This window comes from Ostrea edulis, chromosome 7 (genome assembly GCF_947568905.1).
Source record: "Ostrea edulis chromosome 7, xbOstEdul1.1, whole genome shotgun sequence".
Classification (NCBI taxonomy): domain Eukaryota; kingdom Metazoa; phylum Mollusca; class Bivalvia; order Ostreida; family Ostreidae; genus Ostrea; species Ostrea edulis.
The window spans coordinates 38,787,586-38,814,755 of NC_079170.1; the positions used below are offsets into that span (position 1 = coordinate 38,787,586).

Here is a 27,170-nt window from a genome sequence, read left to right on the forward strand (position 1 = left end):
GCAGAAGTGGACGACTCTATGGTGTCCTTTATTTCGAGCTCACAGGGATATATCAAATCGACATACGAATGAAAGTTATCATTATTAATAGACAAAACGTCATCGATATATCGAAATGTCGAATTGAAGGCCACAGTGAGAGATTTTTTCTTCTCACGTAGAAATTTTTGAATAAATGCTGCTTCATATGAATATAGAAACTGGTCAGCTAGCAAAGGAGCACATTTCGTGGAATTGGGAATTCCAACCGACTGCTGGAAGACCTGATCACCAAAGACCACGAAGATATTGTCAACGAGGAACTCTAGCATATTTTTTTATTTCAACTTCAGAGTACTTGTGCGTGGAATCAGAGTGGTGTTTAACAAAGTAAGTTTTTGAATGACTGATCACTAGATATTAATATTTCCGTTTTCCATTTTTGTTGAAGAAGCAACTGTCTATGATGTCAAAAAGTTTAGTCTTTAATTTATCGTGAGGAATGGTCGTGTATAGTGTTGAAAAGTAATAGGTTTTAATGTTATTGATTTATGAAAAATTCTGCGATTTCAAGTTTACTAAAAGTTCGTTAGAATCTTTTAGAATCCACATTTGATTAACACCACTTTTGGCATATGTAGTCGAACAGCAAGTTTAAAGTTTCTCCTTCACAGCTGTTAATATTTTCGTGAGGATCACTTACTGGATCCAGCAATGTATCTTTGTTTGTAAGGGTTTTTATGTGGTTTAGGAATCCAGTATAGGTACGGTAACTCATATTCATTCGACCCATTGACTGGGATGTTAAATGTGTCTAAAACTGAAGCATGGTTTTGAAGAACTTCGTCTTTTGAAAGGGCAGTTAGAATATAAGTATGATTACCAAAAGTGGAATTAATGCCAAGTTCGTTTAAATACAGTTGTAATAATGAGCCTTACAAACAAAGACAATGTTGTTACTAGCTTTGTCAGCTGGAACCAAAATATGTTCCTCATGTAACCTATTTATTCTTTTATCACTTCTGGTTTACTAAACACAGAAGGATAGATGGTACGTACTTTTGTTTTCATATGTCTAATGCGAGATTTTAATATTCCTCTTATGCTTTTAACCCATTCTGACAATGTATCATGTTCTTCTTTTTGGTATTTAGCCCATCGTCTGGCATAATCTTCGACAGAATTCATAACAGAGATGAAGTTCTGTCGCCAATTAAAAGACCGAGGTTCTCTGTATTTAGGATCTTTTAGAATAAGTGATAATGTTCTTATTAGTATACAGAGGTCGTGATGTATTTACAGAAACAAGTGTCTGTGATTTGTATGAACGTTGAACTGCTTTAACTGAAATTACGTATTCCTTGTTAGAATGCAATATTTATGGAGTATATGATAGGGACACATCTATCATTGCATTGAAATTTTAAGAAACAACTATAACTTTTAGGAAAATAATTGGATCCTCACATCTCGGCAATATACACATTTACAATGCTAATGAAGCATTGTACATGTACAAAGTTTTAAGTCTATACGATAAGCCATGTACGAGAAATGTTCACAAGCTATTAAACATTCCCTGCCCCTTTTTGATCCATATAACTTTTAAGAAATAACTAGATTCCCACGAGATTATGCGCATCTACCAATGGCAATAAAGCATTGTACAACGTTTTAAGTCTATTGGATAAGTCATATAGGAGAAGAGTTCCCAAGATTCTGTGAGACAGATGGACAAACGGACGGATTGACAGAGAGTAGAAAAGCAATATCTCCCCCCCCCCCCCCCGGAAGAAGAGAGGGATAATAGTACTGTTACATTTAACATTTCTACATTTACGTTTAAAGCATTTCTACATTTACAATGAACGAGTGGTGCATTGCGTAGTAACAAATGCAGTTACAGGGATATAATTAGATTTTGGCCCTTGGCTTTCCACATCAGACGGATTCAATCACGATGGCCAAACAGCTTAGTTGGTAGAACATCTGACCAGAGATTCTGGGGACTCAGGTTGAAATTTCGGTCTAGTCCACTGAATGTTTTCTTTCCCGTTGAATTATATTGGATAATCGAGAATATTTACTCATACAGAGATGACAATAGCCCTTAGGTGTAAGTGAAGTCCCACAAATCTAGCCCTATTCTACCCTCCTCCCCAATTACGTGTCTGGGTTCGATTAAACTTCAATATAAACTGCCTGGGGATATTTGCATTCTAATATCTGCTAATCTTGAGAAGATATATATATGTAGAGAGAGAGAGAGAGAGAGAGAGAGAGAGAGAGAGAGAGAGAGAGAGAGATTATTGGGATGAGAGATTGGGCTTTTGTTGAAGACAATTAACCACGCGTTACAGATACGATCCCCATATACGTTCACATTCTCAATAAAATAAAGACTTTCACAAATAGAAATGGTAAATTTATTATAAAAAACAAAAGATAGAAACATAAAGTAACTGCAAAGTCTTATTACATAATAAATCTAAGATAAATGCATAGGGGAATATAAAAAGTGCATCACTATATTTGTAATATGAAATGTTCAGAAAATATATAACATCAGAGTACAGAGACCGGCACGTCCACATATACCCGTGCTGCAATACTCTGTAAGGGAGCCCACATCGATCAGGCGCAGTCCTTCAGCAGGGTCTTCCAGTTACAGTTTGAGATGTTGGCGTCCCATCCCATGTTAGCCCCGCACTGAATCTCCGTGGCCTGGGACCATGAACACTGATAGTACTTCGTACAGTCCTTGGGGTGGGCGAAGTACCCGAACTGAGAGGGGCAGGTAAAGGTATCTAGAAAATAAACCAAATTATAGGAAACGCCATTTATCACAAATTTGTCTATAAATGTGCTGTAATAGGCACATTCAGCAATACACGGTTACAACAGACACGTTTATAATGAATTCACGCTTACAGCGAAGTGATTTTCATTCCCTGTAGTTTTTAAACATATATCATGAACTTGTTTGGAAAAAAACCGAATTACGTTTATAACGAATCAATATTGTTCGTCCCCAGCACTTCGCTATATGCGTGTTTTACTATAATTGTTTGTCCCCAGCACTTCACTCTAAGCGTGTTTTACTGTAATTGTTTGTCCCCAGCACTTCACTATAAGCATGTTTTACTGTAATTGTTTGTACCCAGCACTTCGCTATAAGTGTGTTTTATTGTATAATGCAGTTCTTGTGTATACCAGAATCTGTGCTTTCATTGGATGATTCGTCGTCCTCTTCTTCAATGTCGGATGCACATTCAACATCAGCCTCGTTTCCGCAGACTTTTTTCTCGCTATCCCAGCGAGTTCCGAAAGGACAGGAGACAACAAGTCCTACCCCGTTTGTACACTGGATAAATTTGGTACAGTCCGTGGAGTGAGAGACGTATTCCCCCTCGTCACAACCTGTAGATGATTGATAATTACCTACTACAACCTATGAATAATTGATACTTACTACAACCCAAGAATAATTGATAATTACTTACTACAACCCAAGAATAATTGATAATTACTTACTGCAACCTATGAATAATTGATAATTACTTACTGCAACCTATGAATGATTGATAATTACCTACTGCAACCTATGAATGATTGATAATTACTTACTGCAACCTATATATGATTGATAATTACTTACTGCAACCCATTGAGTGATTAATAATTACTTAATACAATCCATAAATAATTGATAATTACTTACTGTAACCTATGAATGATTGATAATTACTTACTGCAACCTATGAATGATTCATAATTACTTACTACAACCCATTAATAATTGATGATTACTTACTGCAACCTATGAATAATTTATTATTACTTACTGCAACCTATGAATGATTGATAATTACTTACTGCAACCTATGCATAGTTGATAATTACTTACTGCAACCTATGAATGATTGATAATTACCTACTGCAACCTATGAATGATTGATAATTACTTACTGCAACCTATATATGATTGATAATTACTTACTGCAACCCATTGAGTTATTAATAATTACTTAATACAATCCATAAATAATTGATAATTACTTACTGTAACCTATGAATGATTGATAATTACTTACTGCAACCTATGAATGATTCATAATTACTTACTACAACCCATTAATAATTGATGATTACTTACTGCAACCTATGAATAATTTATTATTACTTACTGCAACCTATGAATGATTGATAATTACTTACTGCAACCTATGCATAGTTGATAATTACTTACTGCAACATATGACTGATTGATAATTACCTATTGCAACCCATGAATGATTGATAATTACTTGCTGCAATCTATGAATAATTGATAATTACTATACTGCAACATATGAATGATTGATAATTACTTACTGCAACCTATGAATGATTGATAATTACTTACTGCAACCTATAAATGATAGAAAATTATTTACTGCAACCAATAAATGATTGATGATTACTTACAACCTATAGATGAATGGTAAATCTTAATGCAACATATGGATAATTGAACATTTTTACTGTAATCATTGGGTCATCAAGAATTTAGTTTACACTGTAAGCATTTAAAAGTTCTAGCTTATATAGATAGGAAAGACAGAAAAGAAAATGTACATGTAGTTCACATTGATCCAAAGACTGAGGATGGGATATTCTGTGTTGTTATGTGTTTACTTCGATCATTTGGTAAAGATATCTAAAGCAAACAATGGAAATGTAAATGTGTAAAAATGAAGCACAGGACAAAGCCTATGATTATAATTGTAACATAATGATAATTAAAGATTTACCCTTTGAACATTTACACAATATAAATGATTAGTGACCGATGGTTAAAACAGAAAAAGGGTAATAAGATTAAAAAAACAAAGTTCATGTCTGAAGGACCCCCCCCCCCCCCAAGTCTAAAACCACAAGTATGCTGCTAGCTGATTTTCCTATCTACACTAGACTTAATGTTTGCTAGAAAATCAACTTTGCGACATGTGAGAATTCAATGTTGAACAGATTGATAATAGTCTACCCTGTATGTAAATCCACAGGCATGGAATACATGTATCTCCGTTATATGAACAGATTGATAATAGTTTAACCTGTATGTAAATCCACAGGCATGGAATACATGTATCTCCGTTATACGAGAAATCCAGAATTGAAAAAAACCAACATTTTTCACGATGATACAAAAGCTGTCTAAAAATTTTAAGTTGTTATTTTTTCAGTCTAAGTCAACGCTTTGTCCCACATATTTCTGTGTGCTGATGCTCATGTAACAGGCGATAAGCAAAATACATAAATAAGTATAGCAGTGTCTCATTATCTGACAGCAACCAGATAATCAAAGAGCATGGACATGTGGCTTTTTGTCTACTACGAGAAGAAGTGTAATAAATGCTCACTGTCTGTAACGCTGGGGAATGTGCATGTCTGGCTGTGCTCGTTCCAATGAAGGCGCGGATCCGAGCAGTTGACGATGTGTAGACGGCCGTCTATACAATGGAGATACCGATTAAGGTCGGTGGGGTGGGCCCTGTACCCCGTCACTGCCTCGTTACAGATTGTCTCTGAAGAATTCGTCATTATTCACGTAAAGCAGCCATAAATTAACACAAATGATATGCATTTTGTATGAGGAAAAAATATTAAATAAAGAAAATATATTTTTAATCTGCAGTTTCCATGCGCATCTACGAAATGTAAAACATTCTCTGCAGAAATAACCAATCTGATTAAAATCAAATATTTGATCCGCTCCGCTATTGTTATGTCGATACAAAGATTTGATTTTGATCAGATTGTTGTATATCGTGTTGTGGATTATAGGTATAGAAGACAAAGTCACTCACGAGGACACTTAAATGTGTTGCATTCACGCCTGTCTGTATCAGTATCACTTCCATCACAAGCTTTCCCGCCATATTGTGGTTCTGGCTGAGTACAGGTGCGCCTCCGGTCACGTGTCTGTGAGCCTCCGTCACACGTCACAGAACAGACCCCCCACTCATCCCAATCTCCAAACTCTGACCAACCACCATCAACTAAAAACAACAACAACAAAACTCAATGCTATTTCTAATACTTTTTTCGAGTTTGGAAAAATCATTGGTTCAACTGCCAAATACATGAATTTTGCTACATATATCTAACTACATTTTCTTTAGACTAATCATTTTACGATGTGAGTAGTACTTGGACAATGGTGGGTGTTGCATTCTTGTTCCTCCATGTTTCTGCTTTTATCCTCGCACACTTTTCCACCGTATTGTGGAGCTGGATTTGTGCACGTGCGCGTCTGTGATCTCTCTTGCATACCTCCACCGCATGACACGGTACACGTGCCCCAGGGAGTGAACTCTCCGTACGCAGACCAACCACCGTCAACTTATCGAAACAGAACAACGGGATACATAATATGTAATCATTTCATCTGACATTTGAAATATTTACATTTCCAATGTTTTTGCCTTTGGTATCTTTACCAATTGCAATGATATTCATTTCCTTGTCAATGCGAAGCAGTTGTGAACAATGTGCGTATGAATCTTGTGAGATATAGTACGTCTGTTTTATCGGCAGGGAACTCCGACAGAAATGAAAGTAAAATGTAAATATAAAAATGAGTTTCAGTTTTGAAAATACACCAGAGTATGAAGTTAAGCCTTACACCGGCATGCTTTGTGAAACGTGTTCACAACTGCAGCGCATTCATGAGGAAATACATGTAGCTTTCATTACAAATTACAAAAATATCAAATGCAAATGCCTCGGAAATGTTTTAATATTACAAAAAATTTATGTTCTGTATGTAAAACTTATACGGTACCAATTTTGATGCACCAGATGCACATTGCGACAAATAATGTGTCTTCAGTAATGCTTAACCGAAATGTTTGAAATCCGAAATAACAGTGAAGTTTTAGAGCTATTATAGGGAAAAACAGTGTGCCAAAAAAGTAGAGTCATATTCGTCTAAGGATAAGAACTATGCGTGAGGGAGATAATCCTTAATTTTGAAATGAATTTCTAATATTATAACAGCAATTAAATAAACATCCATATTTTCAAACTAGTATAACGAAGTACTTAGCTACTGGGCTGTAGAGACCCTCGGTGACTAACAGTCCACCAGCAGAGGCCTCGACCCAGGGGTCCTAATGTAAAACTTATACGGTACCAATTTTGATGCACAAATTCGTTTAAGGATAAGAGCTATGCGTGAGGGAGATAATCCTTACATCCGTATTTTCAAGCTAGTAAGGAAGTACTTAGCGCATTGAGAATCATTTGTAAACTATAGTACAGATACAACAAATCCATAAACGAACGTACACAGTGGAATCACGTGCACTTATGAAATCAATAAATAGCATATGCGCTTATCGTATTTCATACTTGGGCAGGGATGGGTGTTACAGGCTTGTTGTTCAGTGTTTGTGTCATCTCCATCACAACTCTTTCCGCCGTAATTCGGAGCCGGGTTAGAGCACGTGCGTTTTTGCGATCTGTCTTGCACACCTCCTCCGCAAGTAACTGAACAACTGCTCCAAGCACTGAAAGCACCATAAGCTGACCACCTGCCGTCGACTGAATAAAATAAATTCATAAATAATCCAACCCACCGCCATCGACTGAATAAAATAAATTCATAAATAATCCAACTCGCCGCCATCGACTGAATAAAATAAATCCATGATACCCAACTGCGTTTTAGATAAAATGATATTAAAATTTAAAAAAGAAGAATAAAATAAATTCATAATAACACGATTCTTCTCGGAGAATTGAACGAAACTTGAAAACTAATTTTTGTTTGTTTTATGTCCCTTCGAGAATTATTCACTAATATCGAGACGTCACCTGCTGTAGATGAAGTACCACAAATTTAGATCTATGTTTAGGTACCGTAGCAGTGGGCGTTCTTTTACATGTAACGCCTGCCGGGACACGAGACCTCCGTTTTTAAGGATTTAGCGAAGGAACAATCACTACCAATGTTTACATCGTAAGTGTAACGCGGCCATTGCACGAAACAGTGTTTGATCTCACGTCTTCTCGTAGCAATGAGCGGATCATCATCAGAAACAATTGTTATATAATCAACCAATTCAGAATTTAATATGAAAACAGGTTCTTCTTAAGACAATCTGATTAAAATTAGATCCTTTGATCCGCTCACGTACATCGCTACACAGGGATCTTACAAAACCGCAAACGGAGGTCAAATCTAGTGACCTTTTAATCATGCATATTCATCGATTATTCACCCAATCAGATAACTCTTAATACATGTATTTGCATTCAGTAAACGAAACGTTCGAGAAAACAACAAATTTGGCGACCAAATTTTGGCGCACGTCACAAGTTGTGAAATATTGTAAGATTTAATCTTTAAAAGAGGAACAGAAAGATGCGTTAATAGCTGTGCTGAATACTGAAGACTGTAAGGCGGTTTTCCCACTCTCCGTGCGTTACGGTAAACTAATCACCTGTCGAATCACATCAACCTTTTACTCTGTAAGTTTTAATTTCAATTTATATAACTTCTTCATTTGGGAGAAACCTTCACTGTCGGTCTCTGTACAACAAATAAAAAATTACACAAACAACAAGCATTTGTCAAACTAAACACTCTTTGAAGTGTTCTCGGCGTGTCTGGCACTTTTTTATTACAGGAACACTTTGGCAGCTATTAGTAAAATTCCATTGAATATTCCGAATGACCCGAGTTGACACCGTCGATTGAATAGCCAATGCGCTGATTGGTTAGGTTACTAGATTTGACCTATGTATGCGGTTTCGTTAGATCCCTGTGCAGTGATATAAGTGAGCGGATCAAAAGATCTAATTTTAATCAGATTATTCTGAACATAGTATATTTGTTTTCTCTTGTATGTTCCAATTATCGATTATATTCGAAAAGCAGTTGATTGTTGGCACATTTCAATCGCTTTATCATCAATATTATATTTTAGTGAAAAAGAAAAATTCAAGAATATAAATGAAGGACCAGAGCTTCCGCGGCCGTGTTGGTTCAATGGAAGCTATACTGCTGAGTGAGTTAGCTACTTATTTCTAATCATTCCTCTTTCTATTAAAGTGCCGCCCCAAAATATAATCCGTATGAAGTATTGGGGAGTTTCAAAATCACAGGGGAGGAATGTGGTAGTATCGGTTAGGTGATATTGAGACATTGTTCTGAATATGCGTGATTAAGTGGTATATCTTTTTGTCATATTATTATTTTACAATAAAAATCTGTATTATGGTTGACTACTTTAAAGTAGTCATAATGCCGATTGTTATTGTAACATAAAAATATGAGTTGGTACACTAGCAATGAATAGTCTTTGGTTCGATTACCTCTACAGTTATACGTGTGACCAGTGGTCTCCTACAGTATTGATCATGGTCAGCATTAGATCGCACTTTATAATGTACCATAAAAAATCTGGATACATTCAGAATGTTATTGTTTTGATAGATAAAGTATTTACTTGGACAGTTTGGATAGATAAAGAATTTACTTGGACAGTTTTGATAGATAAAGAATTTACTTGGACAGTTTGGATAGATAAAGAATTTACTTGGGCAGTTTGGATAGATAAAGAAGTTTTCTTGGACAGTTTGGATAGATAAAGAATTTACTTGGACAGTTTTGAGTGTTGCATTCTCTGGATTCTGTATTAGTGGCGGTGCCCGAACATTGCTTTCCACCATATTGTGGCGTCGGATTTGTGCACGTGCGTGACTGTGACCGCTGCTGGGTGCCACCGCCACACGATAAGGTACATCCGCTCCATTCACTGAACGCACTGTAACTGCTCCATCCACCATGAACTAAACATTGATGAGCCAAAATTTAAATTCAAGCGTTCCAGTCTGTTAAAATTTGGTAATATATTTGATATACGAGTGTTTGGGAACAAACCCCTCACAAAAAAACACACGCACGATTTGCTGGTTAGCCTCCATGTGGTATTCGATTTTTGGAGGACATTTTAACACTGTTAGAATAGAAAGGGCATGAAAAGATTTGAACATTGTTAAACGTTCATATGTATGGGTAATAAAGATATTTTGTTTCTATATTACATCCATAATGGCGTTTTAGTAATAACGCGTTACCATGTAAACTAGGTTGTGATTTAATCCTAGATGAAAAGATTAGTCGATATTTTAGGTGACTAATTTAACTATCGGACATCTTCGTTTGACCTTATTTGTACATGTATGCATTGCGTGCGCATTCTTCTCACGTGGTCAGAAAGAAAACACTGACACCGATAAGTTTTGACAAGAATATTATCTTTATTATATATATATATATATATATATATATATATATATATATATATATATATGAATAAGGAGATATCATATTAACGTCATTGTAATAGATCAAGTGTAAATCACTATCGTGTGTGCGGTTTCGTTAGATCCTTGTGTAACAATATACGTTAGCGGATCAAAGGATCTAATTTTAATTAGATTGTTCTGAACATAGTATATATTTGTTTCTCTTGTATGTTCCAATCATCGATTATATTTGGAAATCAGTTAATTATCGAAATTTTATTCCCATTAATCAGTTTTGTGATGACTGTAGTTTCTGAAGAATATTCCGACCGTGACTTATTTAATACCATTAGAAGGTTCGCAAGTTTGTTTCATACTCGTATAAAGCATGTTACATGTATCGTCGATAGACGTATTTCGCATTCAGGAATATAAATGGAGGACCAGAGGTCCTGCTGCCGTGTTGGTTCAATGGAAGCTATACTGCTGAGTGAGTTAGCTACTTATTTCTAATCATTCCTCTTTCTATTAAAGTGCTATCCCAAAATATAATCCGCGTGGAGTAATGGGGAGTTTCAAAAATCACAGGGGAGGAATGTGGTAGTATCGGTTAGGTGATATTGAGACATTGTTCTTGATATGCGTGATTAAGTGGTATATCTTTTTGTCATATTATTATTTTACAATAAAAATCTGTATTATGACTACTTTAAAATAAAATAATAATATGACAGTCCTATTGTGTTAATCAGTATTATATCGCACTTTACAATAAAAAAAAATCTGGATATCTTAAGAATTTACTTGTGCAGTTTTGATAGATAAAGAATTCACTTGGGCAGTTTTGATAGATAAAGAATTTACCTGGGCAGTACTGATAGATAAAGAATTTACTTGGGCAGTTTGGATAGATAAAGAATTTACTTGGACGGTTTTGATAGATGAAGTATTCACTCGGGCAGTTTTGATAGATAAAGAATTTACTTGGACAGTTTTGAGTGTTGCATTCTCTGGATTCTGTATTAGTGGCGGTGCCCGAACATTGCTTTCCACCATATTGTGGCGTCGGATTTGTGCACGTGCGTGACTGTGACCGCTGCTGGGTGCCACCGCCACACGATAAGGTACATCCGCTCCATTCACTGAACGCACTGTAACTGCTCCATCCACCATGAACTAAACATTGATGAGCCAAAATTTAAATTCAAGCGTTCCAGTCTATCAAAATTTGGTAATATATTTGATACACGTTTGGGAACAGACCCCTCACAAAAAGACACACACGATTTGCTGGTTAGTCTCCATGTGGTATTTGATTTTGGAGGACATTTTAATACTGTTAGATTTTAAAAGGACATTAAAAGATTTGTACATTGTTAAACGTTCATATGTATAGGTAGTTAAGATTTTTTGTTTCTATATTATATCTATAATGGCGTTTTATAACTAACGCGTTCCCATGTAAACTAGGTTGTGATTTAATCCTAGATGAAAAGATTAGTCGATATTTTACGTGACTAATTTAACTATCGGACATCTTCGTTTGACCTTATTTGTACATGTATGCATTGCGTGCGCATTCTCACGTGGTCAGAAAGAAAACATTGACACCGGTAAGTTTTGACATGCATTTTATCTTTATTATACAATGTATATATATATATATATATATATATATATATATATATATATATATATGAATAAGAAGCTATCATACTAACGTCATTGTAATAGATCAAGTGTAAATCACTATCGTGTGTGCGGTTTCGTTAGATCCTTGTGTAACAATATACGTTAGCGGATCAAATGATCTAATTTTAATTAGATTGTTCTGAACATAGTATATATTTGTTTCTCTTGTATGTTCCAATCATCGATTATATTTGGAAATCAGTTGATTTTTGGCACATATCAAGCGCTTTATTATCAAAATTTTATTCCCATTAATCAGTTTTGTGATGACTGTAGTTTCTGAAGAATAATTCGACCGTGACTTATCTAATAGCCTTAGAAGGTTCGCAAGTTTGTTTCATACTCGTATAAAACATGTTCTCTAGTCTCCAATGGATAGAAGTATTTTGCATTCAGAAATATAAATGGAGGACCAGAGGTCCTGCTGCCGTGTTGGTTCAATAGAAGCTATAGAACTGAGTGAGTTAGCTACTTATTTCTAATCATTCCTCTTTCTATTAAATTGCCGCCCCAAAATATAATCCGCGTGGAGTAATGGGGAGTTTCAAAAATCACAGGGGAGGAATGTGGTAGTATCGGTTAGGTGATATTGAGACATTGTTCTGGATATATGTGATTCGGTGCTATGTCTTAATTCTGTCATATTTTTATTTTACAATAAAAAAAAACCCTGCATTATGACTACTTTAAAATAGTTATAATGCCGATTATTATTGTAAAATAATAATATGACAGTCCTATTGTGTTAATCAGTATTAGATCGCACTTTATAATGAAAAATCTGGATATATTAAGAATTTACTTGTGCAGTTTTAATAGATAAAGAATTTACTTGGGCAGTTTGGATAGATAAAGAAGTTTTCTTGGACAGTTTGGATAGATAAAGAATTTACTTGGACGGTTTTGATAGATAAAGTATTCACTCGGGCAGTTTTGATAGATAAAGAATTTACTTGGACAGTTTTGAGTGTTGCATTCTCTGGATTCTGTATTAGTGGCGGTGCCCGAACATTGCTTTCCACCATATTGTGGCGCCGGATTTGTGCACGTGCGTGACTGTGACCGCTGCTGGGTGCCACCGCCACACGATAAGGTACATCCGCTCCATTCACTGAACGCACTGTAACTGCTCCATCCACCATGAACTAAACATTGATGAGCCAAAATTTAAATTCAAGCGTTCCAGTCTGTTTAAATTTGGTAATATATTTGATATACGAGTGTTTGGGAACAAACCCCTCACAAAAAAACACGCACGATTTGCTGGTTAGCCTCCATGTGGTATTCGATTTTTGGAGGACATTTTAAAACTGTTAGATGTGAACGAATTTAGAACTTCATTTCAAAATTAAGGATTATCTCCCTCATGCAAAGCTCTTATCCTTAGAGGAATTTGACTCCACTTTTTGGCACTCTGTTTTTCCCTATAACAACTCTAGCAAGTTTATTGTTATTTCGGTTTTCAAACATTTCGGTTGAGCATCACTGAAGATACATTATTTGCCGAAATGCGCATCTGGTGCATCACAATTGGTACCGTAAGGTGAAGATAACGAACAGTGATCAATACCGTATAATTTTTACATTAAAAGATTTGTACATTGTTAAACGTTCATATGTCTAGGTAATTAAGATTTTTTGTTTCTATATTATATCTATAATGGCGTTTCATAAATAACGCGCTTCCATGTAAACTAGGTTGTGATTTCATCCTAGATGAAAATATTAGTCGAGCTTTTAGGTGACTAATTTAACTATCGGACATCTTCGTTTGACCTTATTTGTATGCATTACGTTCGCATTCTTCTCAGGTGGTCAGAAAGAAAACACTGACACCGGTCAGTTTTGACTTGAATTTTATCTTTATTATACACACACACACACACACACACACACACATATATATATATATATATATATATATATATATATATATATATATATATGTGTGTGTGTGTGTGTGCGTGAATAAGGAGCTATCAGATTAACATCGTTGTAATAGAACAAGTGTAAATCACTATCGCGAAGTTCCAAGAATTGGTGGGGAAAATAGCACGTGATAAGCTAATAGTCACGCGATCAGCACTCGGATCGCTTAAGAAAAAAAGTGTGTTAAAATTACTTATACCACCAGAAGGAGAAAAGGATCCTCATTTGAACAACCTTGGAAAGGAAGTTAAAAATGTACAAGTTCACGATACCAACACAACGCCGACAGAGCAAAGATACGTTTTGATCCGAATTACTCGCCTGATCGAATTGTTCAGGTGAGCTTAATATATATCTGAGTCGAGGTGGGGGGTCGATCAGTTAGCGGGAGATCCTAAACAGAGCTACATACGCGCCATCAATTTTAATAAAGATATCAGTACTGTGACTTTCTATTGATAAAATGAAACAAAATACTCTATCAAATAATGAAAATAGTGTCAAAATACGACCTGTAATAATTGCATGATGGCACGAAATGATGTATACAAACTATTGTTGAGTTATTGCACACAAAGAGGCGGAGCCTCCCGAGTGTGCAATGACGATATTTTGTGAACTTCATCGAGCTGTCAATCATGTAACTAATTTACATGTACGCCATGACCTGTCGCTGACCCCTTTCCATATCTTATTTATTTATTTTTTGCATCCACTCATAAAACCAACTGAGCTAACTGGTCATTGGCGATCAAATCGCGCTGCCAGCTACATCCCTTCTTCCTTAAATGTCTTCACACCTGAAGAAATCAACCCATGCAGGATCTTTATCCCCTGGCAGGCATTTTCACCTGTTGGTTCCAGGGGCTGGTCTACGGCACCAGTGCATAGGAGAGAGGAGAAAATCTTTGGATGGACCGGGAATCGAACCTGGGACCCCTGCATTACTAATCGGGTGCTCTATAACCACTGAGCTACATGTACCAAGGCCGATATCGACGGTCCATATAGCCCTAACTATTACATTCCTCCCTCCTTAATTTGTCTTCGTCCTCAAAGACACACACAACCTGCAGTACAGGGGTGGTCAACGACACCAAATGTAAAACAGGGAGAAAATGCAACGGACCAGACCGAGATTCAAACCCGAGCCACCTGAATCTCTAGTCAGGTGCTCTACCAACTTATCTAACTGGCCATCGGCGATCGAATCCGGCTGACCGCTACACAACGATATAAGGCTTCGATCAACCGAGCTCAGACTTTTCTGTGCTGTAAATCGAGGGTTTTTATAAGGGGTGAATCTGTAAATCTCTTGTCTGTCCCAGTTTTCCCCAGAGAGCTACAAATATACAGCTACGGCAATTGTGCCTAGTGATCTAAGTGAACGGATCTAATAATTTATTACTAATCTAATAACAATAAAGCAGTTATCTCAATAATGTTTAAATTGGAACGATGTGTGTGACATGTGAATTACTTAGATTATTCTGTTTTAAATTCTATATGATTTCTGATCGCCAAACACATGTTGTTACCTGGGCAGTGCTGGATGTTGCAGTTCTGGGTCTGTACATCTGTGTCACTTCCGGAACAGTCGCTGCCTCCGTGTGCGGGGGATGGGTTATTGCAGGTGCGTGTTCTGGACTTGGATTGCGTGCCACCTCCACAAGTTACAGGACATGGTGTCCAGGCAGTGAATGCGCTGTAGGCCGACCAACCACCGTTTACTTAAACAATATTCATGTTTAATTCAATGTCATTTGTAACACACAATTTGGTTGAAAATGTTTTTTATTTTTCCAGTAAACTTACCAATCGGAATTCCAACAAGTAGATGAATAGGAATGAATTTGATCAATAACTTCATTCCTTAAATATTGCATGTAACCTGATTGTGTGAGAGAAATCTCACATGGATAATGTCGGTCTCGTGTCGGTTTTGCATAAATACATGTAACGTTCCGGCTATTTCACGTTCCGGCCTGAACCTTGAAATCATAATTTAGATTCCGGGTTTCTCTGTAATTTTCGTTCCGGTGTCAATCTGTGAACCTCAAACATGTATTTTTGCATTCTACCTCGGACGATAGAAGGTGTCATTACCTATCTGACGTCGGTGAAATATCCAAATAATTGATCCGAAAATGAAAAAGAGGATAAGAAGGAAACAATCTTACATATGACGAGGCAATATCCGAGATACTCCTTACTGTAGGTTTAGCACCTAGTGTTTGACGACAATTTTCTGTGGACTGGTGTCTACTGAATAGGTTATGACGTGCAGATAGAATACATGGTTCTAAAGGTCTAGGTTCTAGTGTTTTGATCATTATTTCCTGTGGTATGCGACTGCTGCTAGTTACCCAATCTAATCAAATTCAGATCTTCTCTAACGGGTACACGTTCTCCAGTGTAACAGCTAGAGAAGACCTGATTTTAATTAGATTGCTAGTTACCTAAATGTATCGCAATGTGAAACTTGATTTGAGAACAATTTTAGTTGGCTCTTCCTTTAAATTACATGAGGCTCACAAGCATTTACCTATTCATTGAACTGAACTGATTTTTTTTTTACTTCTCGCATGACAATTGTATAGTTTTACATAAAAGTGACGGTAACAAATCGTGAATTGTTTTAAAGCATGTGTGATGATGAAGATTGAGTACATATTGCAATTTGAAATTCGAGTAGTCATTATGTTGGGAAGCACGTTTTATCATTTCTTATATATTCAGCTCTAATGACAGACCCTAATTATTTAGTCTTTAATGATTGTATATCATTATCGCCCGGAACGAAAATTATAAGTATTTAGGGTCCCGGCCGGAACGTAAATTATGCGAGACCGGTGATCACGTGAGGAGAAAGAGCCACAATGCCCCCCTCCATCCCCCTCGAGACAAAAGTAATGGGATTCAATGCAAAAAATAAAAATATATACATGTACACTGCCCGTCAGAGATGAGTGAAGCTTCATCCATTTCAATATGTGGTGTTCTGATTAGACTAGCTGACCACCTAACGTTGCGGGATAGAAAAGGCATCAGACATCTAAAGGTATTTTGGCTATATCCTTATTTCTAAAACATTCATTAAATCGGTATGATACAGGTGATTTTCTTACCTGGACACGCCTGTGTGTTGCAGGCTTTGCTGTCTGTACCGGTGCTGGAGCCAGAACAGGATGACCCTCCATTCAGAGGTCTGGGGCTAGTACAGGTGCGGGTCTTTTTCATTGTCTGGGTGCCACCCCCACAGGTTTTGCTGCAGGTAGACCATGATCCAGTGGTTACCCAGGCACTCCACCCGCCATTCACTATCGACAAAATAAACCAGTGTTATCAAAATGAGGCACCTTTACTGTCTTACTGCCCCCATCCACCCCTACCCCAAGTATAGTACCTACATTATTGTATGAAGTCAACATACAAATATAGAAAGACATAAAGATTCACGATTGATTGATTGTATATTGTTTAACGTCCCTTGAGAGAAGTTTTCACTCATATGGAGGCGTCACCATTGCCGGTGAAGGGCTTCAAAATCTAGGTCTATTGTCGGCGATTACGGCCTTTAGCAGCTAGGGATCTTCATTGTGCCACACCTGCTGTGACAAGGGGCCTCGGGTTTTGTGGTCTTATCCGAAGGACCACCTCATTTAGCCGCCTCTAACAAAATATACCACAAGCAAGGGGTTCTGACGTGTGAGGACCTACTCTAACCCGTATCCCCACGGGACTAAAGATTCATTAAAAAAGTCGTTTTGACAATGCAATGCAAAATAGTATAAGAGCCCATAGGGAAAATGTCAAAACAGTATTTTTTCTACGAGTAAAGAGACAGGTGCTATCAGCATTTACAACAGGTTTTGATTTTATTTTCCTTGCAGAGTCCTGGACCCCCCCCCCCCCCCCCGAGTTATTTTTCTTGTAAAATCAAATAGATTGGCTAAAATTGTGTTTGATTAATTTGTGTAAAGTAATTTCATTTGAAGGCGTCTTTTAAAAAGTCCTGTACCTCTGAAACAGTTTTCTGTACTAAATGATAGTACAAATTATTATGGTATAGACTATTGAAACTCTTCAGCGTTGAGAAGGTTTAAAATTAAATGGTGGCCATTTGAAAACAGCTTTTAAAATAACCAGCTTGATTTACTGTGGGGTTTATACTCTGTAAAGGTAAAAAAAAAAATATGCACATTTCAGAGTGATAAGGATGTCTAAGGCAAAAAGTTGAAGCAGGCGAGAAATTCAGTTTAACCCAATCTAAGCGCCACAAGCGGCCGAAGTTCAGGCAAGATTTCCGGAATCACCAGCCTCAACGAATCTCACTGAGATCATGTTTCCATAAGTATGCCACGAACTTTGCAATATCCATAGAAACTTTAGGGAAAACACGAAGATATAGCAAACATTTCATGTCCACTTCACACTTTTATGCATATCCCTGAAAATGTCAGGATTTTTTTTTGCAGACAATGAAATTTAATCAGCACCTACTCAATCAGCACCACGTAGTACGACCGTGTTCATGTGAATGTATCCTTTAAAAAATATTCTTACAACAAAGAGGAAGGAAATATAGTAACGTTGTGTTTATGGAAACGACAATGGAGTATTATAAATATACAGATGTAGTATGTAGATATAGAGTAGATACCTGCACAGTTAACCTCACACGTTCTGTAAGATGTTCTGTTGAAAAGAGAATAAATTCAGTTAGTGTTCTGCAATAGCGAAATAAACAACCTGATAAAAACTAGCAGTCTAAGATATAAACAAAATTATCATTTACAGGTACCATAGTACACTATAGCGGTGTTAAATACTAACAAAAAGCCAAATTATCATTTACATGTACCATAGTACACTATAGCGGTGTTAAATACTAACAAAAAGCCAAATTATCATTTACATGTACCATAGTACAATATAACGGTGTTAAATACTAACAAAAAGCCAAATTATCATTTACATGTACCATAGTACACTATAGCGGTGTTAAATACTAACAAAAAGCCAAATTATCATTTACATGTACCATAGTACACTATAGCGGTGTTAAATACTAACAAAAAGCCAAATTATCATTATCTTGTAAAATCATAGAAATCAATGGAGGAAAGAAATGACAGTAAGTTCTTAAAGGAATTTATCTTAAAAGATTTTGTGGTTTCCGCTACATGCATATAGTGGATCCAGATGATTTAGAACGGGCACCTTAATCCGGATTATTTAGAACGGGCACCTTAATCCGGATTATTTAGAACGGGCACCTTAATCCGGATTATTTAGAACGGGCACCTTGCATCATGCATTTTCCGTTCCAAAGCATTTCCCAGAGCAACGTTATTTCTTTTCTCACAATATCAACAAAAAGGGAGTTTTGCAACAATCATAACAGCCCCCTTAGATCTGTTACTGCAATGTAACCCCCGCCCCTGTAATTTTATGTTACTTCAATGTAACTCCACCCCTGTAATTTTCTGTTACTTCAATGTAACCCCACCCCTTTTAATGTTCTGTTACTTCAATGTAACCCCCACCCTTGTAATTGTCTGTTACTGCAATGTAACACCCACCCCCGGTAATTTTCTGTTACTTCAATGTAACACCCACCCCTGTAATTTTCTGTTATTCCCATGTACTCACACAGAACTTTTAAAGAAATACCGCAGTGAATCATTTTCTATAACCCCAAGGCCTTCGTTATCAATGAAATAAAATATGTGGAAAACACATCTAAACGAAGCGTCTCTTTTTACCTTGTTCGACCACATCTTGACCAGTTGAACACACCACACGCCACGGTGTAGCTCTCAGTGTACGAGCAGGTGGCCGAGGTTTTGCCAGTAGAGGGGTTGCACGCCCTGTTAAAGAAAATCAATGCATAACACATCAATACAAATAAGCAGAAGATATTACTATATTAACATTTCCATTTTTACAGTACTTGTAACGAACGTCCTTGCTAGCCTGATTTCCAGGTCTCCGGATTGCGCAAGCACTCGCGATCAAGAACCGGGCGAAAACCATAGAGAGATTCAAACTCATAAACTACAACGCGATTTGATCTATATTACCCCAATACTACTGCACAGTACAGCGAGAAACGACGAAGGCTACCAGCCCCCCCCCCTCTCCCTGTTAATGAAATATGCCTAGCTACATGTAGTTACGTCCCTGAAAGGGAGAGCACCGTATCGTAAAGTAACGCATCTGTTTGTGTGCTGCTCTTCCTTAAATAATGAAACATTGCCAACAACGAACCTACATGCAACTCTAGTTACACGAGCAGATCAAGAAAAGGTTCAGAGAGGGGCTGTATCTCACCAAAAAGTTCAGAGAGGGGCTGTATCTCACCAAAAAGTTCAGAGAGGGGCTGTATCTCACCAAAAAGTTCAGAGAGGGGCTGTATCTCACCAAAAAGTTCAGAGAGGGGCTGTATCTCACCAAAAAGTTCAGAGGGGGGCTGTATCTCACCAAAAAGTTTAGAGAGGGGTTGTATCTCAACAAAAAGTTCAGAGAGGGACTGTATCTCACCAAAAAGTTCAGAGGGGGGCTGTATCTCACCAAAAAGTTCAGAGAGGGGCTGTATCTCACCAAAAAGTTCAGAGGGGGCTGTATCTCACCAAAAAGTTTAGAGAGGGGCTGTATCTCACCAAAAAGTTCAGAGAGGGACTGTATCTCACCAAAAAGTTCAGAGGGGGGCTGTATCTCACCAAAAAGTTTAGAGAGGGGTTGTATCTCAACAAAAAGTTCAGAGAGGGACTGTATCTCACCAAAAAGTTCAGAGGGGGGCTGTATCTCACCAAAAAGTTCAGAGAGGGGCTGTATCTCACCAAAAAGTTCAGAGGGGGCTGTATCTCACCAAAAAGTTTAGAGAGGGGCTGTATCTCACCAAAAAGTTCAGAGAGGGACTGTATCTCACCAAAAAGTTCAGAGGGGGGCTGTATCTCACCAAAAAGTTCAGAGAGGGGCTGTATCTCACCAAAAAGTTCAGAGAGGGGTTGTATCTCACCAAAAAGTTCAGAGAGGGACTGTATCTCACCAAAAAGTTCAGAGGGGGCTGTATCTCACCAAAAAGTTTAGAGAGGGGCTGTATCTCACCAAAAAGTTCAGAGAGGGACTGTATCTCACCAAAAAGTTCAGAGGGGGGCTGTATCTCACCAAAAAGTTCAGAGAGGGGCTGTATCTCACCAAAAAGTTCAGAGAGGGGTTGTATCTCACCAAAAAGTTCAGAGAGGGACTGTATCTCACCAAAAAGTTCAGAGGGGGGCTGTATCTCACCAAAAAGTTCAGAGAGGGGCTGTATCTCAACAAAAAGTTCAGAGAGGGACTGTATCTCACCAAAAAGTTCAGAGGGGCGCTGTATCTCACCAAAAAGTTCAGAGAGGGGCTGTATCTCACCAAAAAGTTCAGAGAGGGGCTGTATCTCACCAAAAAGTTCAGAGAGGGGCTGTATCTCACCAAAAAGTTCAGAGGGGGGCTGTATCTCACCAAAAAGTTTAGAGAGGGGTTGTATCTCACCAAAAAGTTCAGAGAGGGACTGTATCTCACCAAAAAGTTCAGAGGGGGGCTGTATCTCACCAAAAAGTTCAGAGAGGGGCTGTATCTCACCAAAAAGTTCAGAGGGGGGCTGTATCTCACCAAAAAGTTTAGAGAGGGGTTGTATCTCACCAAAAAGTTCAGAGAGGGACTGTATCTCAGCCAAAAAGTTCAGAGGGGGGTTGTATCTCACCAAAAAGTTTAGAGAGGGGCTGTATCTCACCAAAAAGTTCAGAGAGGAACTGTATCTCACCAAAAAGTTCAGAGGGGGGCTGTATCTCACCAAAAAGTTCAGAGAGGGGCTGTATCTCACCAAAAAGTTCAGAGAGGGGCTTATCTCACCAAAAAGTTCAGAGAGGGGCTGTATCTCACCAAAAAGTTCAGAGGGGGGCTGTATCTCACCAAAAAGTTTAGAGAGGGGTTGTATCTCACCAAAAAGTTCAGAGAGGGACTGTATCTCACCAAAAAGTTCAGAGGGGGGGGGGCTGTATCTCACCAAAAAGTTCAGAGAAGGGCTGTATCTCACCAAAAAGTTCAGAGGGGGGCTGTATCTCACCAAAAAATTCAGAGAGGGACTGTATCTCATCAAAAAGTTCAGAGGGGGGCTGTATCTCACCAAAAAGTTTAGAGAGGGGTTGTATCTCACCAAAAAGTTCAGAGAGGGACTGTATCTCACCAAAAAGTTCAGAGGGGGGCTGTATCTCACCAAAAAGTTCAGAGGGGGCTGTATCTCACCAAAAAGTTCAGAGAGGGGCTGTATCTCAACAAAATTTTCAGAGAGGGACTGTATCTCACCAAAAAGTTCAGAGGGGGGCTGTATCTCACCAAAAAGTTCAGAGAGGGACTGTATCTCACCAAAAAGTTCAGAGAGGGGCTGTATCTCACCAAAAAGTTCAGAGAGGGGCTGTATCTCACCAAAAAGTTCAGAGAGGGGCTGTATCTCACCAAAAAGTTCAGAGGGGGGCTGTATCTCACCAAAAAGTTTAGAGAGGGGCTGTATCTCACCAAAAAGTTCAGAGAGGGACTGTATCTCACCAAAAAGTTCAGAGGGGGGCTGTATCTCACCAAAAAGTTCAGAGAGGGGCTGTATCTCACCAAAAAGTTCAGAGGGGGGTTGTATCTCACCAAAAAGTTCAGAGAGGGGCTGTATCTCACCAAAAAGTTCAGAGAGGGGCTGTATCTCACCAAAAAGTTCAGAGGGGGGCTGTATCTCACCAAAAAGTTTAGAGAGGGGTTGTATCTCACCAAAAAGTTCAGAGAGGGACTGTATCTCACCAAAAAGTTCAGAGAGGGGCTGTATCTCACCAAAAAGTTCAGAGAGGGGCTGTATCTCACCAAAAAGTTCAGAGGGGGCTGTATCTCACCAAAAAGTTCAGAGAGGGGCTGTATCTCAACAAAAAGTTCAGAGAGGGACTGTATCTCACCAAAAAGTTCAGAGGGGGGCTGTATCTCACCAAAAAGTTTAGAGAGGGGCTGTATCTCACCAAAAAGTTCAGAGAGGGACTGTATCTCACCAAAAAGTTCAGAGGGGGGCTGTATCTCACCAAAAAGTTCAGAGAGGGGCTGTATCTCACCAAAAAGTTCAGAGAGGGGCTGTATCTCACCAAAAAGTTCAGAGAGGGGCTGTATCTCACCAAAAAGTTCAGAGGGGGGCTGTATCTCACCAAAAAGTTTAGAGAGGGGTTGTATCTCACCAAAAAGTTCAGAGAGGGACTGTATCTCACCAAAAAGTTCAGAGGGGGGCTGTATCTCACCAAAAAGTTCAGAGAGGGGCTGTATCTCACCAAAAAGTTCAGAGGGGGGCTGTATCTCACCAAAAAGTTTAGAGAGGGGTTGTATCTCACCAAAAAGTTCAGAGAGGGACTGTATCTCAGCCAAAAAGTTCAGAGGGGGGCTGTATCTCACCAAAAAGTTTAGAGAGGGGCTGTATCTCACCAAAAAGTTCAGAGAGGAACTGTATCTCACCAAAAAGTTCAGAGGGGGGCTGTATCTCACCAAAAAGTTCAAAGAGGGGCTGTATCTCACCAAAAAGTTCAGAGAGGGGCTTATCTCACCAAAAAATTCAGAGAGGGGCTTATCTCACCAAAAAGTTCAGAGAGGGGCTGTATCTCACCAAAAAGTTCAGAGGGGGGCTGTATCTCACCAAAAAGTTTAGAGAGGGGTTGTATCTCACCAAAAAGTTCAGAGAGGGACTGTATCTCACCAAAAAGTTCAGAGGGGGGGGGGCTGTATCTCACCAAAAAGTTCAGAGAAGGGCTGTATCTCACCAAAAAGTTCAGAGGGGGGCTGTATCTCACCAAAAAGTTCAGAGAGGGATTGTATCTCATCAAAAAGTTCAGAGGGGGGCTGTATCTCACCAAAAAGTTCAGAGAGGGGCTGTATCTCACCAAAAAGTTCAGAGGGGGGCTGTATCTCACAAAAAAGTTTAGAGAGGGGTTGTATCTCACCAAAAAGTTCAGAGAGGGACTGTATCTCACCAAAAAGTTCAGAGGGGGGCTGTATCTCACCAAAAAGTTCAGAGAGGGGCTGTATCTCACCAAAAAGAGTGGTGTGGAAACTTCAAAATGGCAAAAAAGAGCTTTTTTCTTACTTTTTTTTTTTTTTTTTTTTTTGGTCAAAACTGTTCAACCAAACTGGGGTTTGAACCCGCATACCCTTAAATGTATGTCATGTACTTGAAATATGATTGGCAAGGCAATTTTCAATGTATCACAATAAATATGTATCTTGTTTGGTATAGTGAATTACAATGTATAATTATATATTTAGAGGATTTTTATTAGGTATATATTGCAATGGAAACACGACGGTAATTTGCACAATTCGTCATAATTGTCGTTTATTCAGAAATTATCCCTATGCTTCCGAAAGATTTACATGTAATATAATTTTTCTATCGAAAAGTCTCCAAGATTCAATGCCTTCAAGTTAGTTTTGTTTATTTGTTTTATGTCTATTCAAGAATGTTTCATTCATGTTTACGCATTACCGGCTATATGTGAAGTGTCATAAAGACGCCCAGGGTAGTGGCAATAAGGGTTTTGTTATGACAACGCTTGGCGCTCAGGGTCGTGGCAGTGAGGGTTTTGTCGTAACAACACTTGGCGCACAGGGCCATGGCAATGAGGGTTTTGTCTTGACAACGCTTGGGGATCAGGGCCGTGGCAGTCAGGGTCTTTATCGTGGCAATATTTGGCACACAGGGCCGTAGCAGTGAGGGTCTTTATCGTGACAACGCTTGGCGCACAGGGCCGTAGCAGTGAGGGCCTTTGTCGTGACAATGCTTGGCGCACAGGGCCGTAGCAGTGAGGGCCTTTGTCGTGACAACGCTTGGTGGATTGAAGCCACGACCTCGCGGTCACGAAGCGAATACCCTCTGAGCAATTGGGACCGATTATACTGGGCATTAATATATAAAGTCTTCATTTACCCTATGCACTAGAGTTCTCATCCAACAACATGACATGGATAGGAATACGCTTGCAGTCGAGGAGCGTCATTCAAAACGTTGTTCCATAGCAATTTTTACAGTAAAACACGGTTACAGCGAACAGGCTTATAATGAATTCCCACTTAATGTGAAGTGATTTTCATTCCCTGTGGTTTTATAATATATCTTGAATTCGTTGGATACTTCGAATTATGTCTATAACGAGTCAATATTGTTCGTCCTCAGCACTTTGCTATAAGCGTGACTTACTGAAATTGTTCGTCCCCATAGCTTTGCTATAAGCGTGTTCTACTGTAGAACATATGTTACACTAGTAGTTGATCTTTTTTAAAACCTCGAAACTATGTACAATGTAGCCTTGCACAAATAGTGGATTAACTTATATGCAATTACAAGCAAGTTAACGAAATTCAGTTTCAACATATCCTTTAAAAACTGTACCCTCGATCTAAACCAAAACATGACTCCGCGGAATGATGATCCTATGGAAATAATCCGTCACATTACATGTGCATATCAGAATTTACCGACGTGGGGCAATTCATTATGAGGTGTTTGGTACATATTTAGCATAAAATAAGATAAAATTCTGTTCAGATCTTTAACGCCCTATCCCATTTCCATTGAATTGATATACCCCAAATTAGGTTAAATAAAATGAACTAAAACACTACAATGTAAAACTTATACGGTACCAATTTTGATGCACCAGATGCGCATTTCGACAAATAATGTCTCTTCAGTGATGCTCAACCGAAATGTTTGAAATCCGAAATAACAATGAAGTTTTAGAGCTATTATAGGGGAAAACATTGTGCCAAAAAAAGGTGGAGTCAAATTCGTCCAAGGATAAGAGCTATGCGTGAGGGAGATAATCCTTAATTTTGAAATGAATTTCTAAATTTTGAAACAGCAATTAAATATACATCCGTATTTTCAAGCTAGTAACAAAGTACTTAGCTACTGGGCTGTAGAGACCCTCGGGGGCTAACGTGTGATGCGTTGATTTAGAATGGAAATAATATTTAGATTTGAACCGGTGATAAATTTCACATTCTAGTCTCTCGTTTTTACACTATTAATATGATTTTAATTTGGAATATATGGTGAATTCATTTTAAAAGTAAACTTACCCGAATACTGCTCCGATACACACCGCTGAAAACAGGACAACCCTGGCTACAGACATCCTGAACTCCAAATGATTACAGGTACCGGTTGTGAGGACTCCTTTTATACTCATCCATAAGTATTTACATTTCGATATTACCTTACTTGAACATTTGCATAAAACCTAAAAGAAACGTATGCGATTCTGGAGGAGATTTATAGAAGTATATTGAAGTCGGAAAATGAGTATTTCTATATAGAATTATCTATAAGGTGTCAGACGCGATTTCAAGCGTCAACCAAGGCAACTCCTTAGGAGAACATGGATTCTATTTCTATAGGTCATACGAGATGATTTCTAACAGTGGTATTTTATTTTATACGCATAAATATTGGTAGGACTGAAAGTTAAATTGGGTATAATAAAAAAACTAATGTCTCTGCATTGGTAAGAAATAAAGCTGTAAAGTACATTTTGTCTTCTTCACCCCCCCCCCTTTTTTTTTTTGGTGGAAAAGGTGCTAACTTGGATCCCAGCTTTGAAAATCAAGGATGTGTGATAAACGCATGCGGGGAAATTAATTTTAAATGAGGCCAGCTTAATAAGGTATTGAAATTCCGTACATCCAGTGCTTTATAGAAAATGGAAAAAAAAAAAAGAAAAAAAGAATTTGAATAGAAAATGAAAAAAGCCATAAAAAGATCACTATTCCTATATCGAGTTGTTACCAAGCATGCATATACGTATACCTTATATATCGTGATTAATCCTAGATGTTAGATCTTAACACCCCCCCCCCCTCGAGTGTCACAGTACGTGTATATGGACACATAGTCCCATACGATGTTACTAGATATTTCCCCAATACTGTTGGAAGGTTTATTTGTTTTTGATTTTCCTTTTTTATACAGCATAGTAGTTTTCAAGTAAATAGTCATTTCATGAATGCATTGGGACAAAATTTCAATTTCACCGTTATGTGGAAAATGACCAGGTAATTGAAGAACTTATGTAATCCGTACCGTAGGAGTTTCTGCTGAACCAAAAATATCTAAACTGTTGTCAAACAGACATTATTTTGTCAGTTGAGACCATCGAGACTTAATTATGCCCCGAGAGATTGAACATCAACCTGCAGTATCTCACCAGTTACATATT

General features: G+C 38.0%; 1 protein-coding gene across 3 annotated transcripts; it reads right to left on the reverse strand.

The window, feature by feature from the left end:
* Nucleotides 1–2,389: 2,389 nt before the first annotated feature.
* On the reverse strand, nt 2,390–26,160 carry LOC125657207 (coadhesin-like). 3 transcript variants are annotated; one of them, XM_056144308.1, is made up of 14 exons: nt 26,035–26,160; nt 19,668–19,772; nt 18,563–18,597; nt 17,028–17,219; nt 15,438–15,629; nt 12,924–13,115; nt 11,263–11,454; nt 9,628–9,819; nt 7,375–7,566; nt 6,172–6,363; nt 5,829–6,020; nt 5,382–5,546; nt 3,193–3,399; nt 2,390–2,786 (listed from the first exon to the last, which is right to left on the reverse strand). In XM_056144308.1, exons 1-14 carry the CDS (start codon nt 26,142–26,144, stop codon nt 2,614–2,616), a joined length of 2,331 nt encoding a protein of 776 aa, XP_056000283.1. In that variant the 5' UTR covers nt 26,145–26,160; the 3' UTR covers nt 2,390–2,613. The 3 variants fall into 3 exon arrangements, with proteins under 3 accessions (XP_056000283.1, XP_056000284.1, XP_056000285.1); XM_056144309.1 differs by lacking the exons at nt 9,628–9,819; nt 11,263–11,454; nt 12,924–13,115; XM_056144310.1 differs by lacking the exons at nt 7,375–7,566; nt 9,628–9,819; nt 11,263–11,454; nt 12,924–13,115.
* Between the last annotated feature and the right edge of the window lie 1,010 nt (nt 26,161–27,170).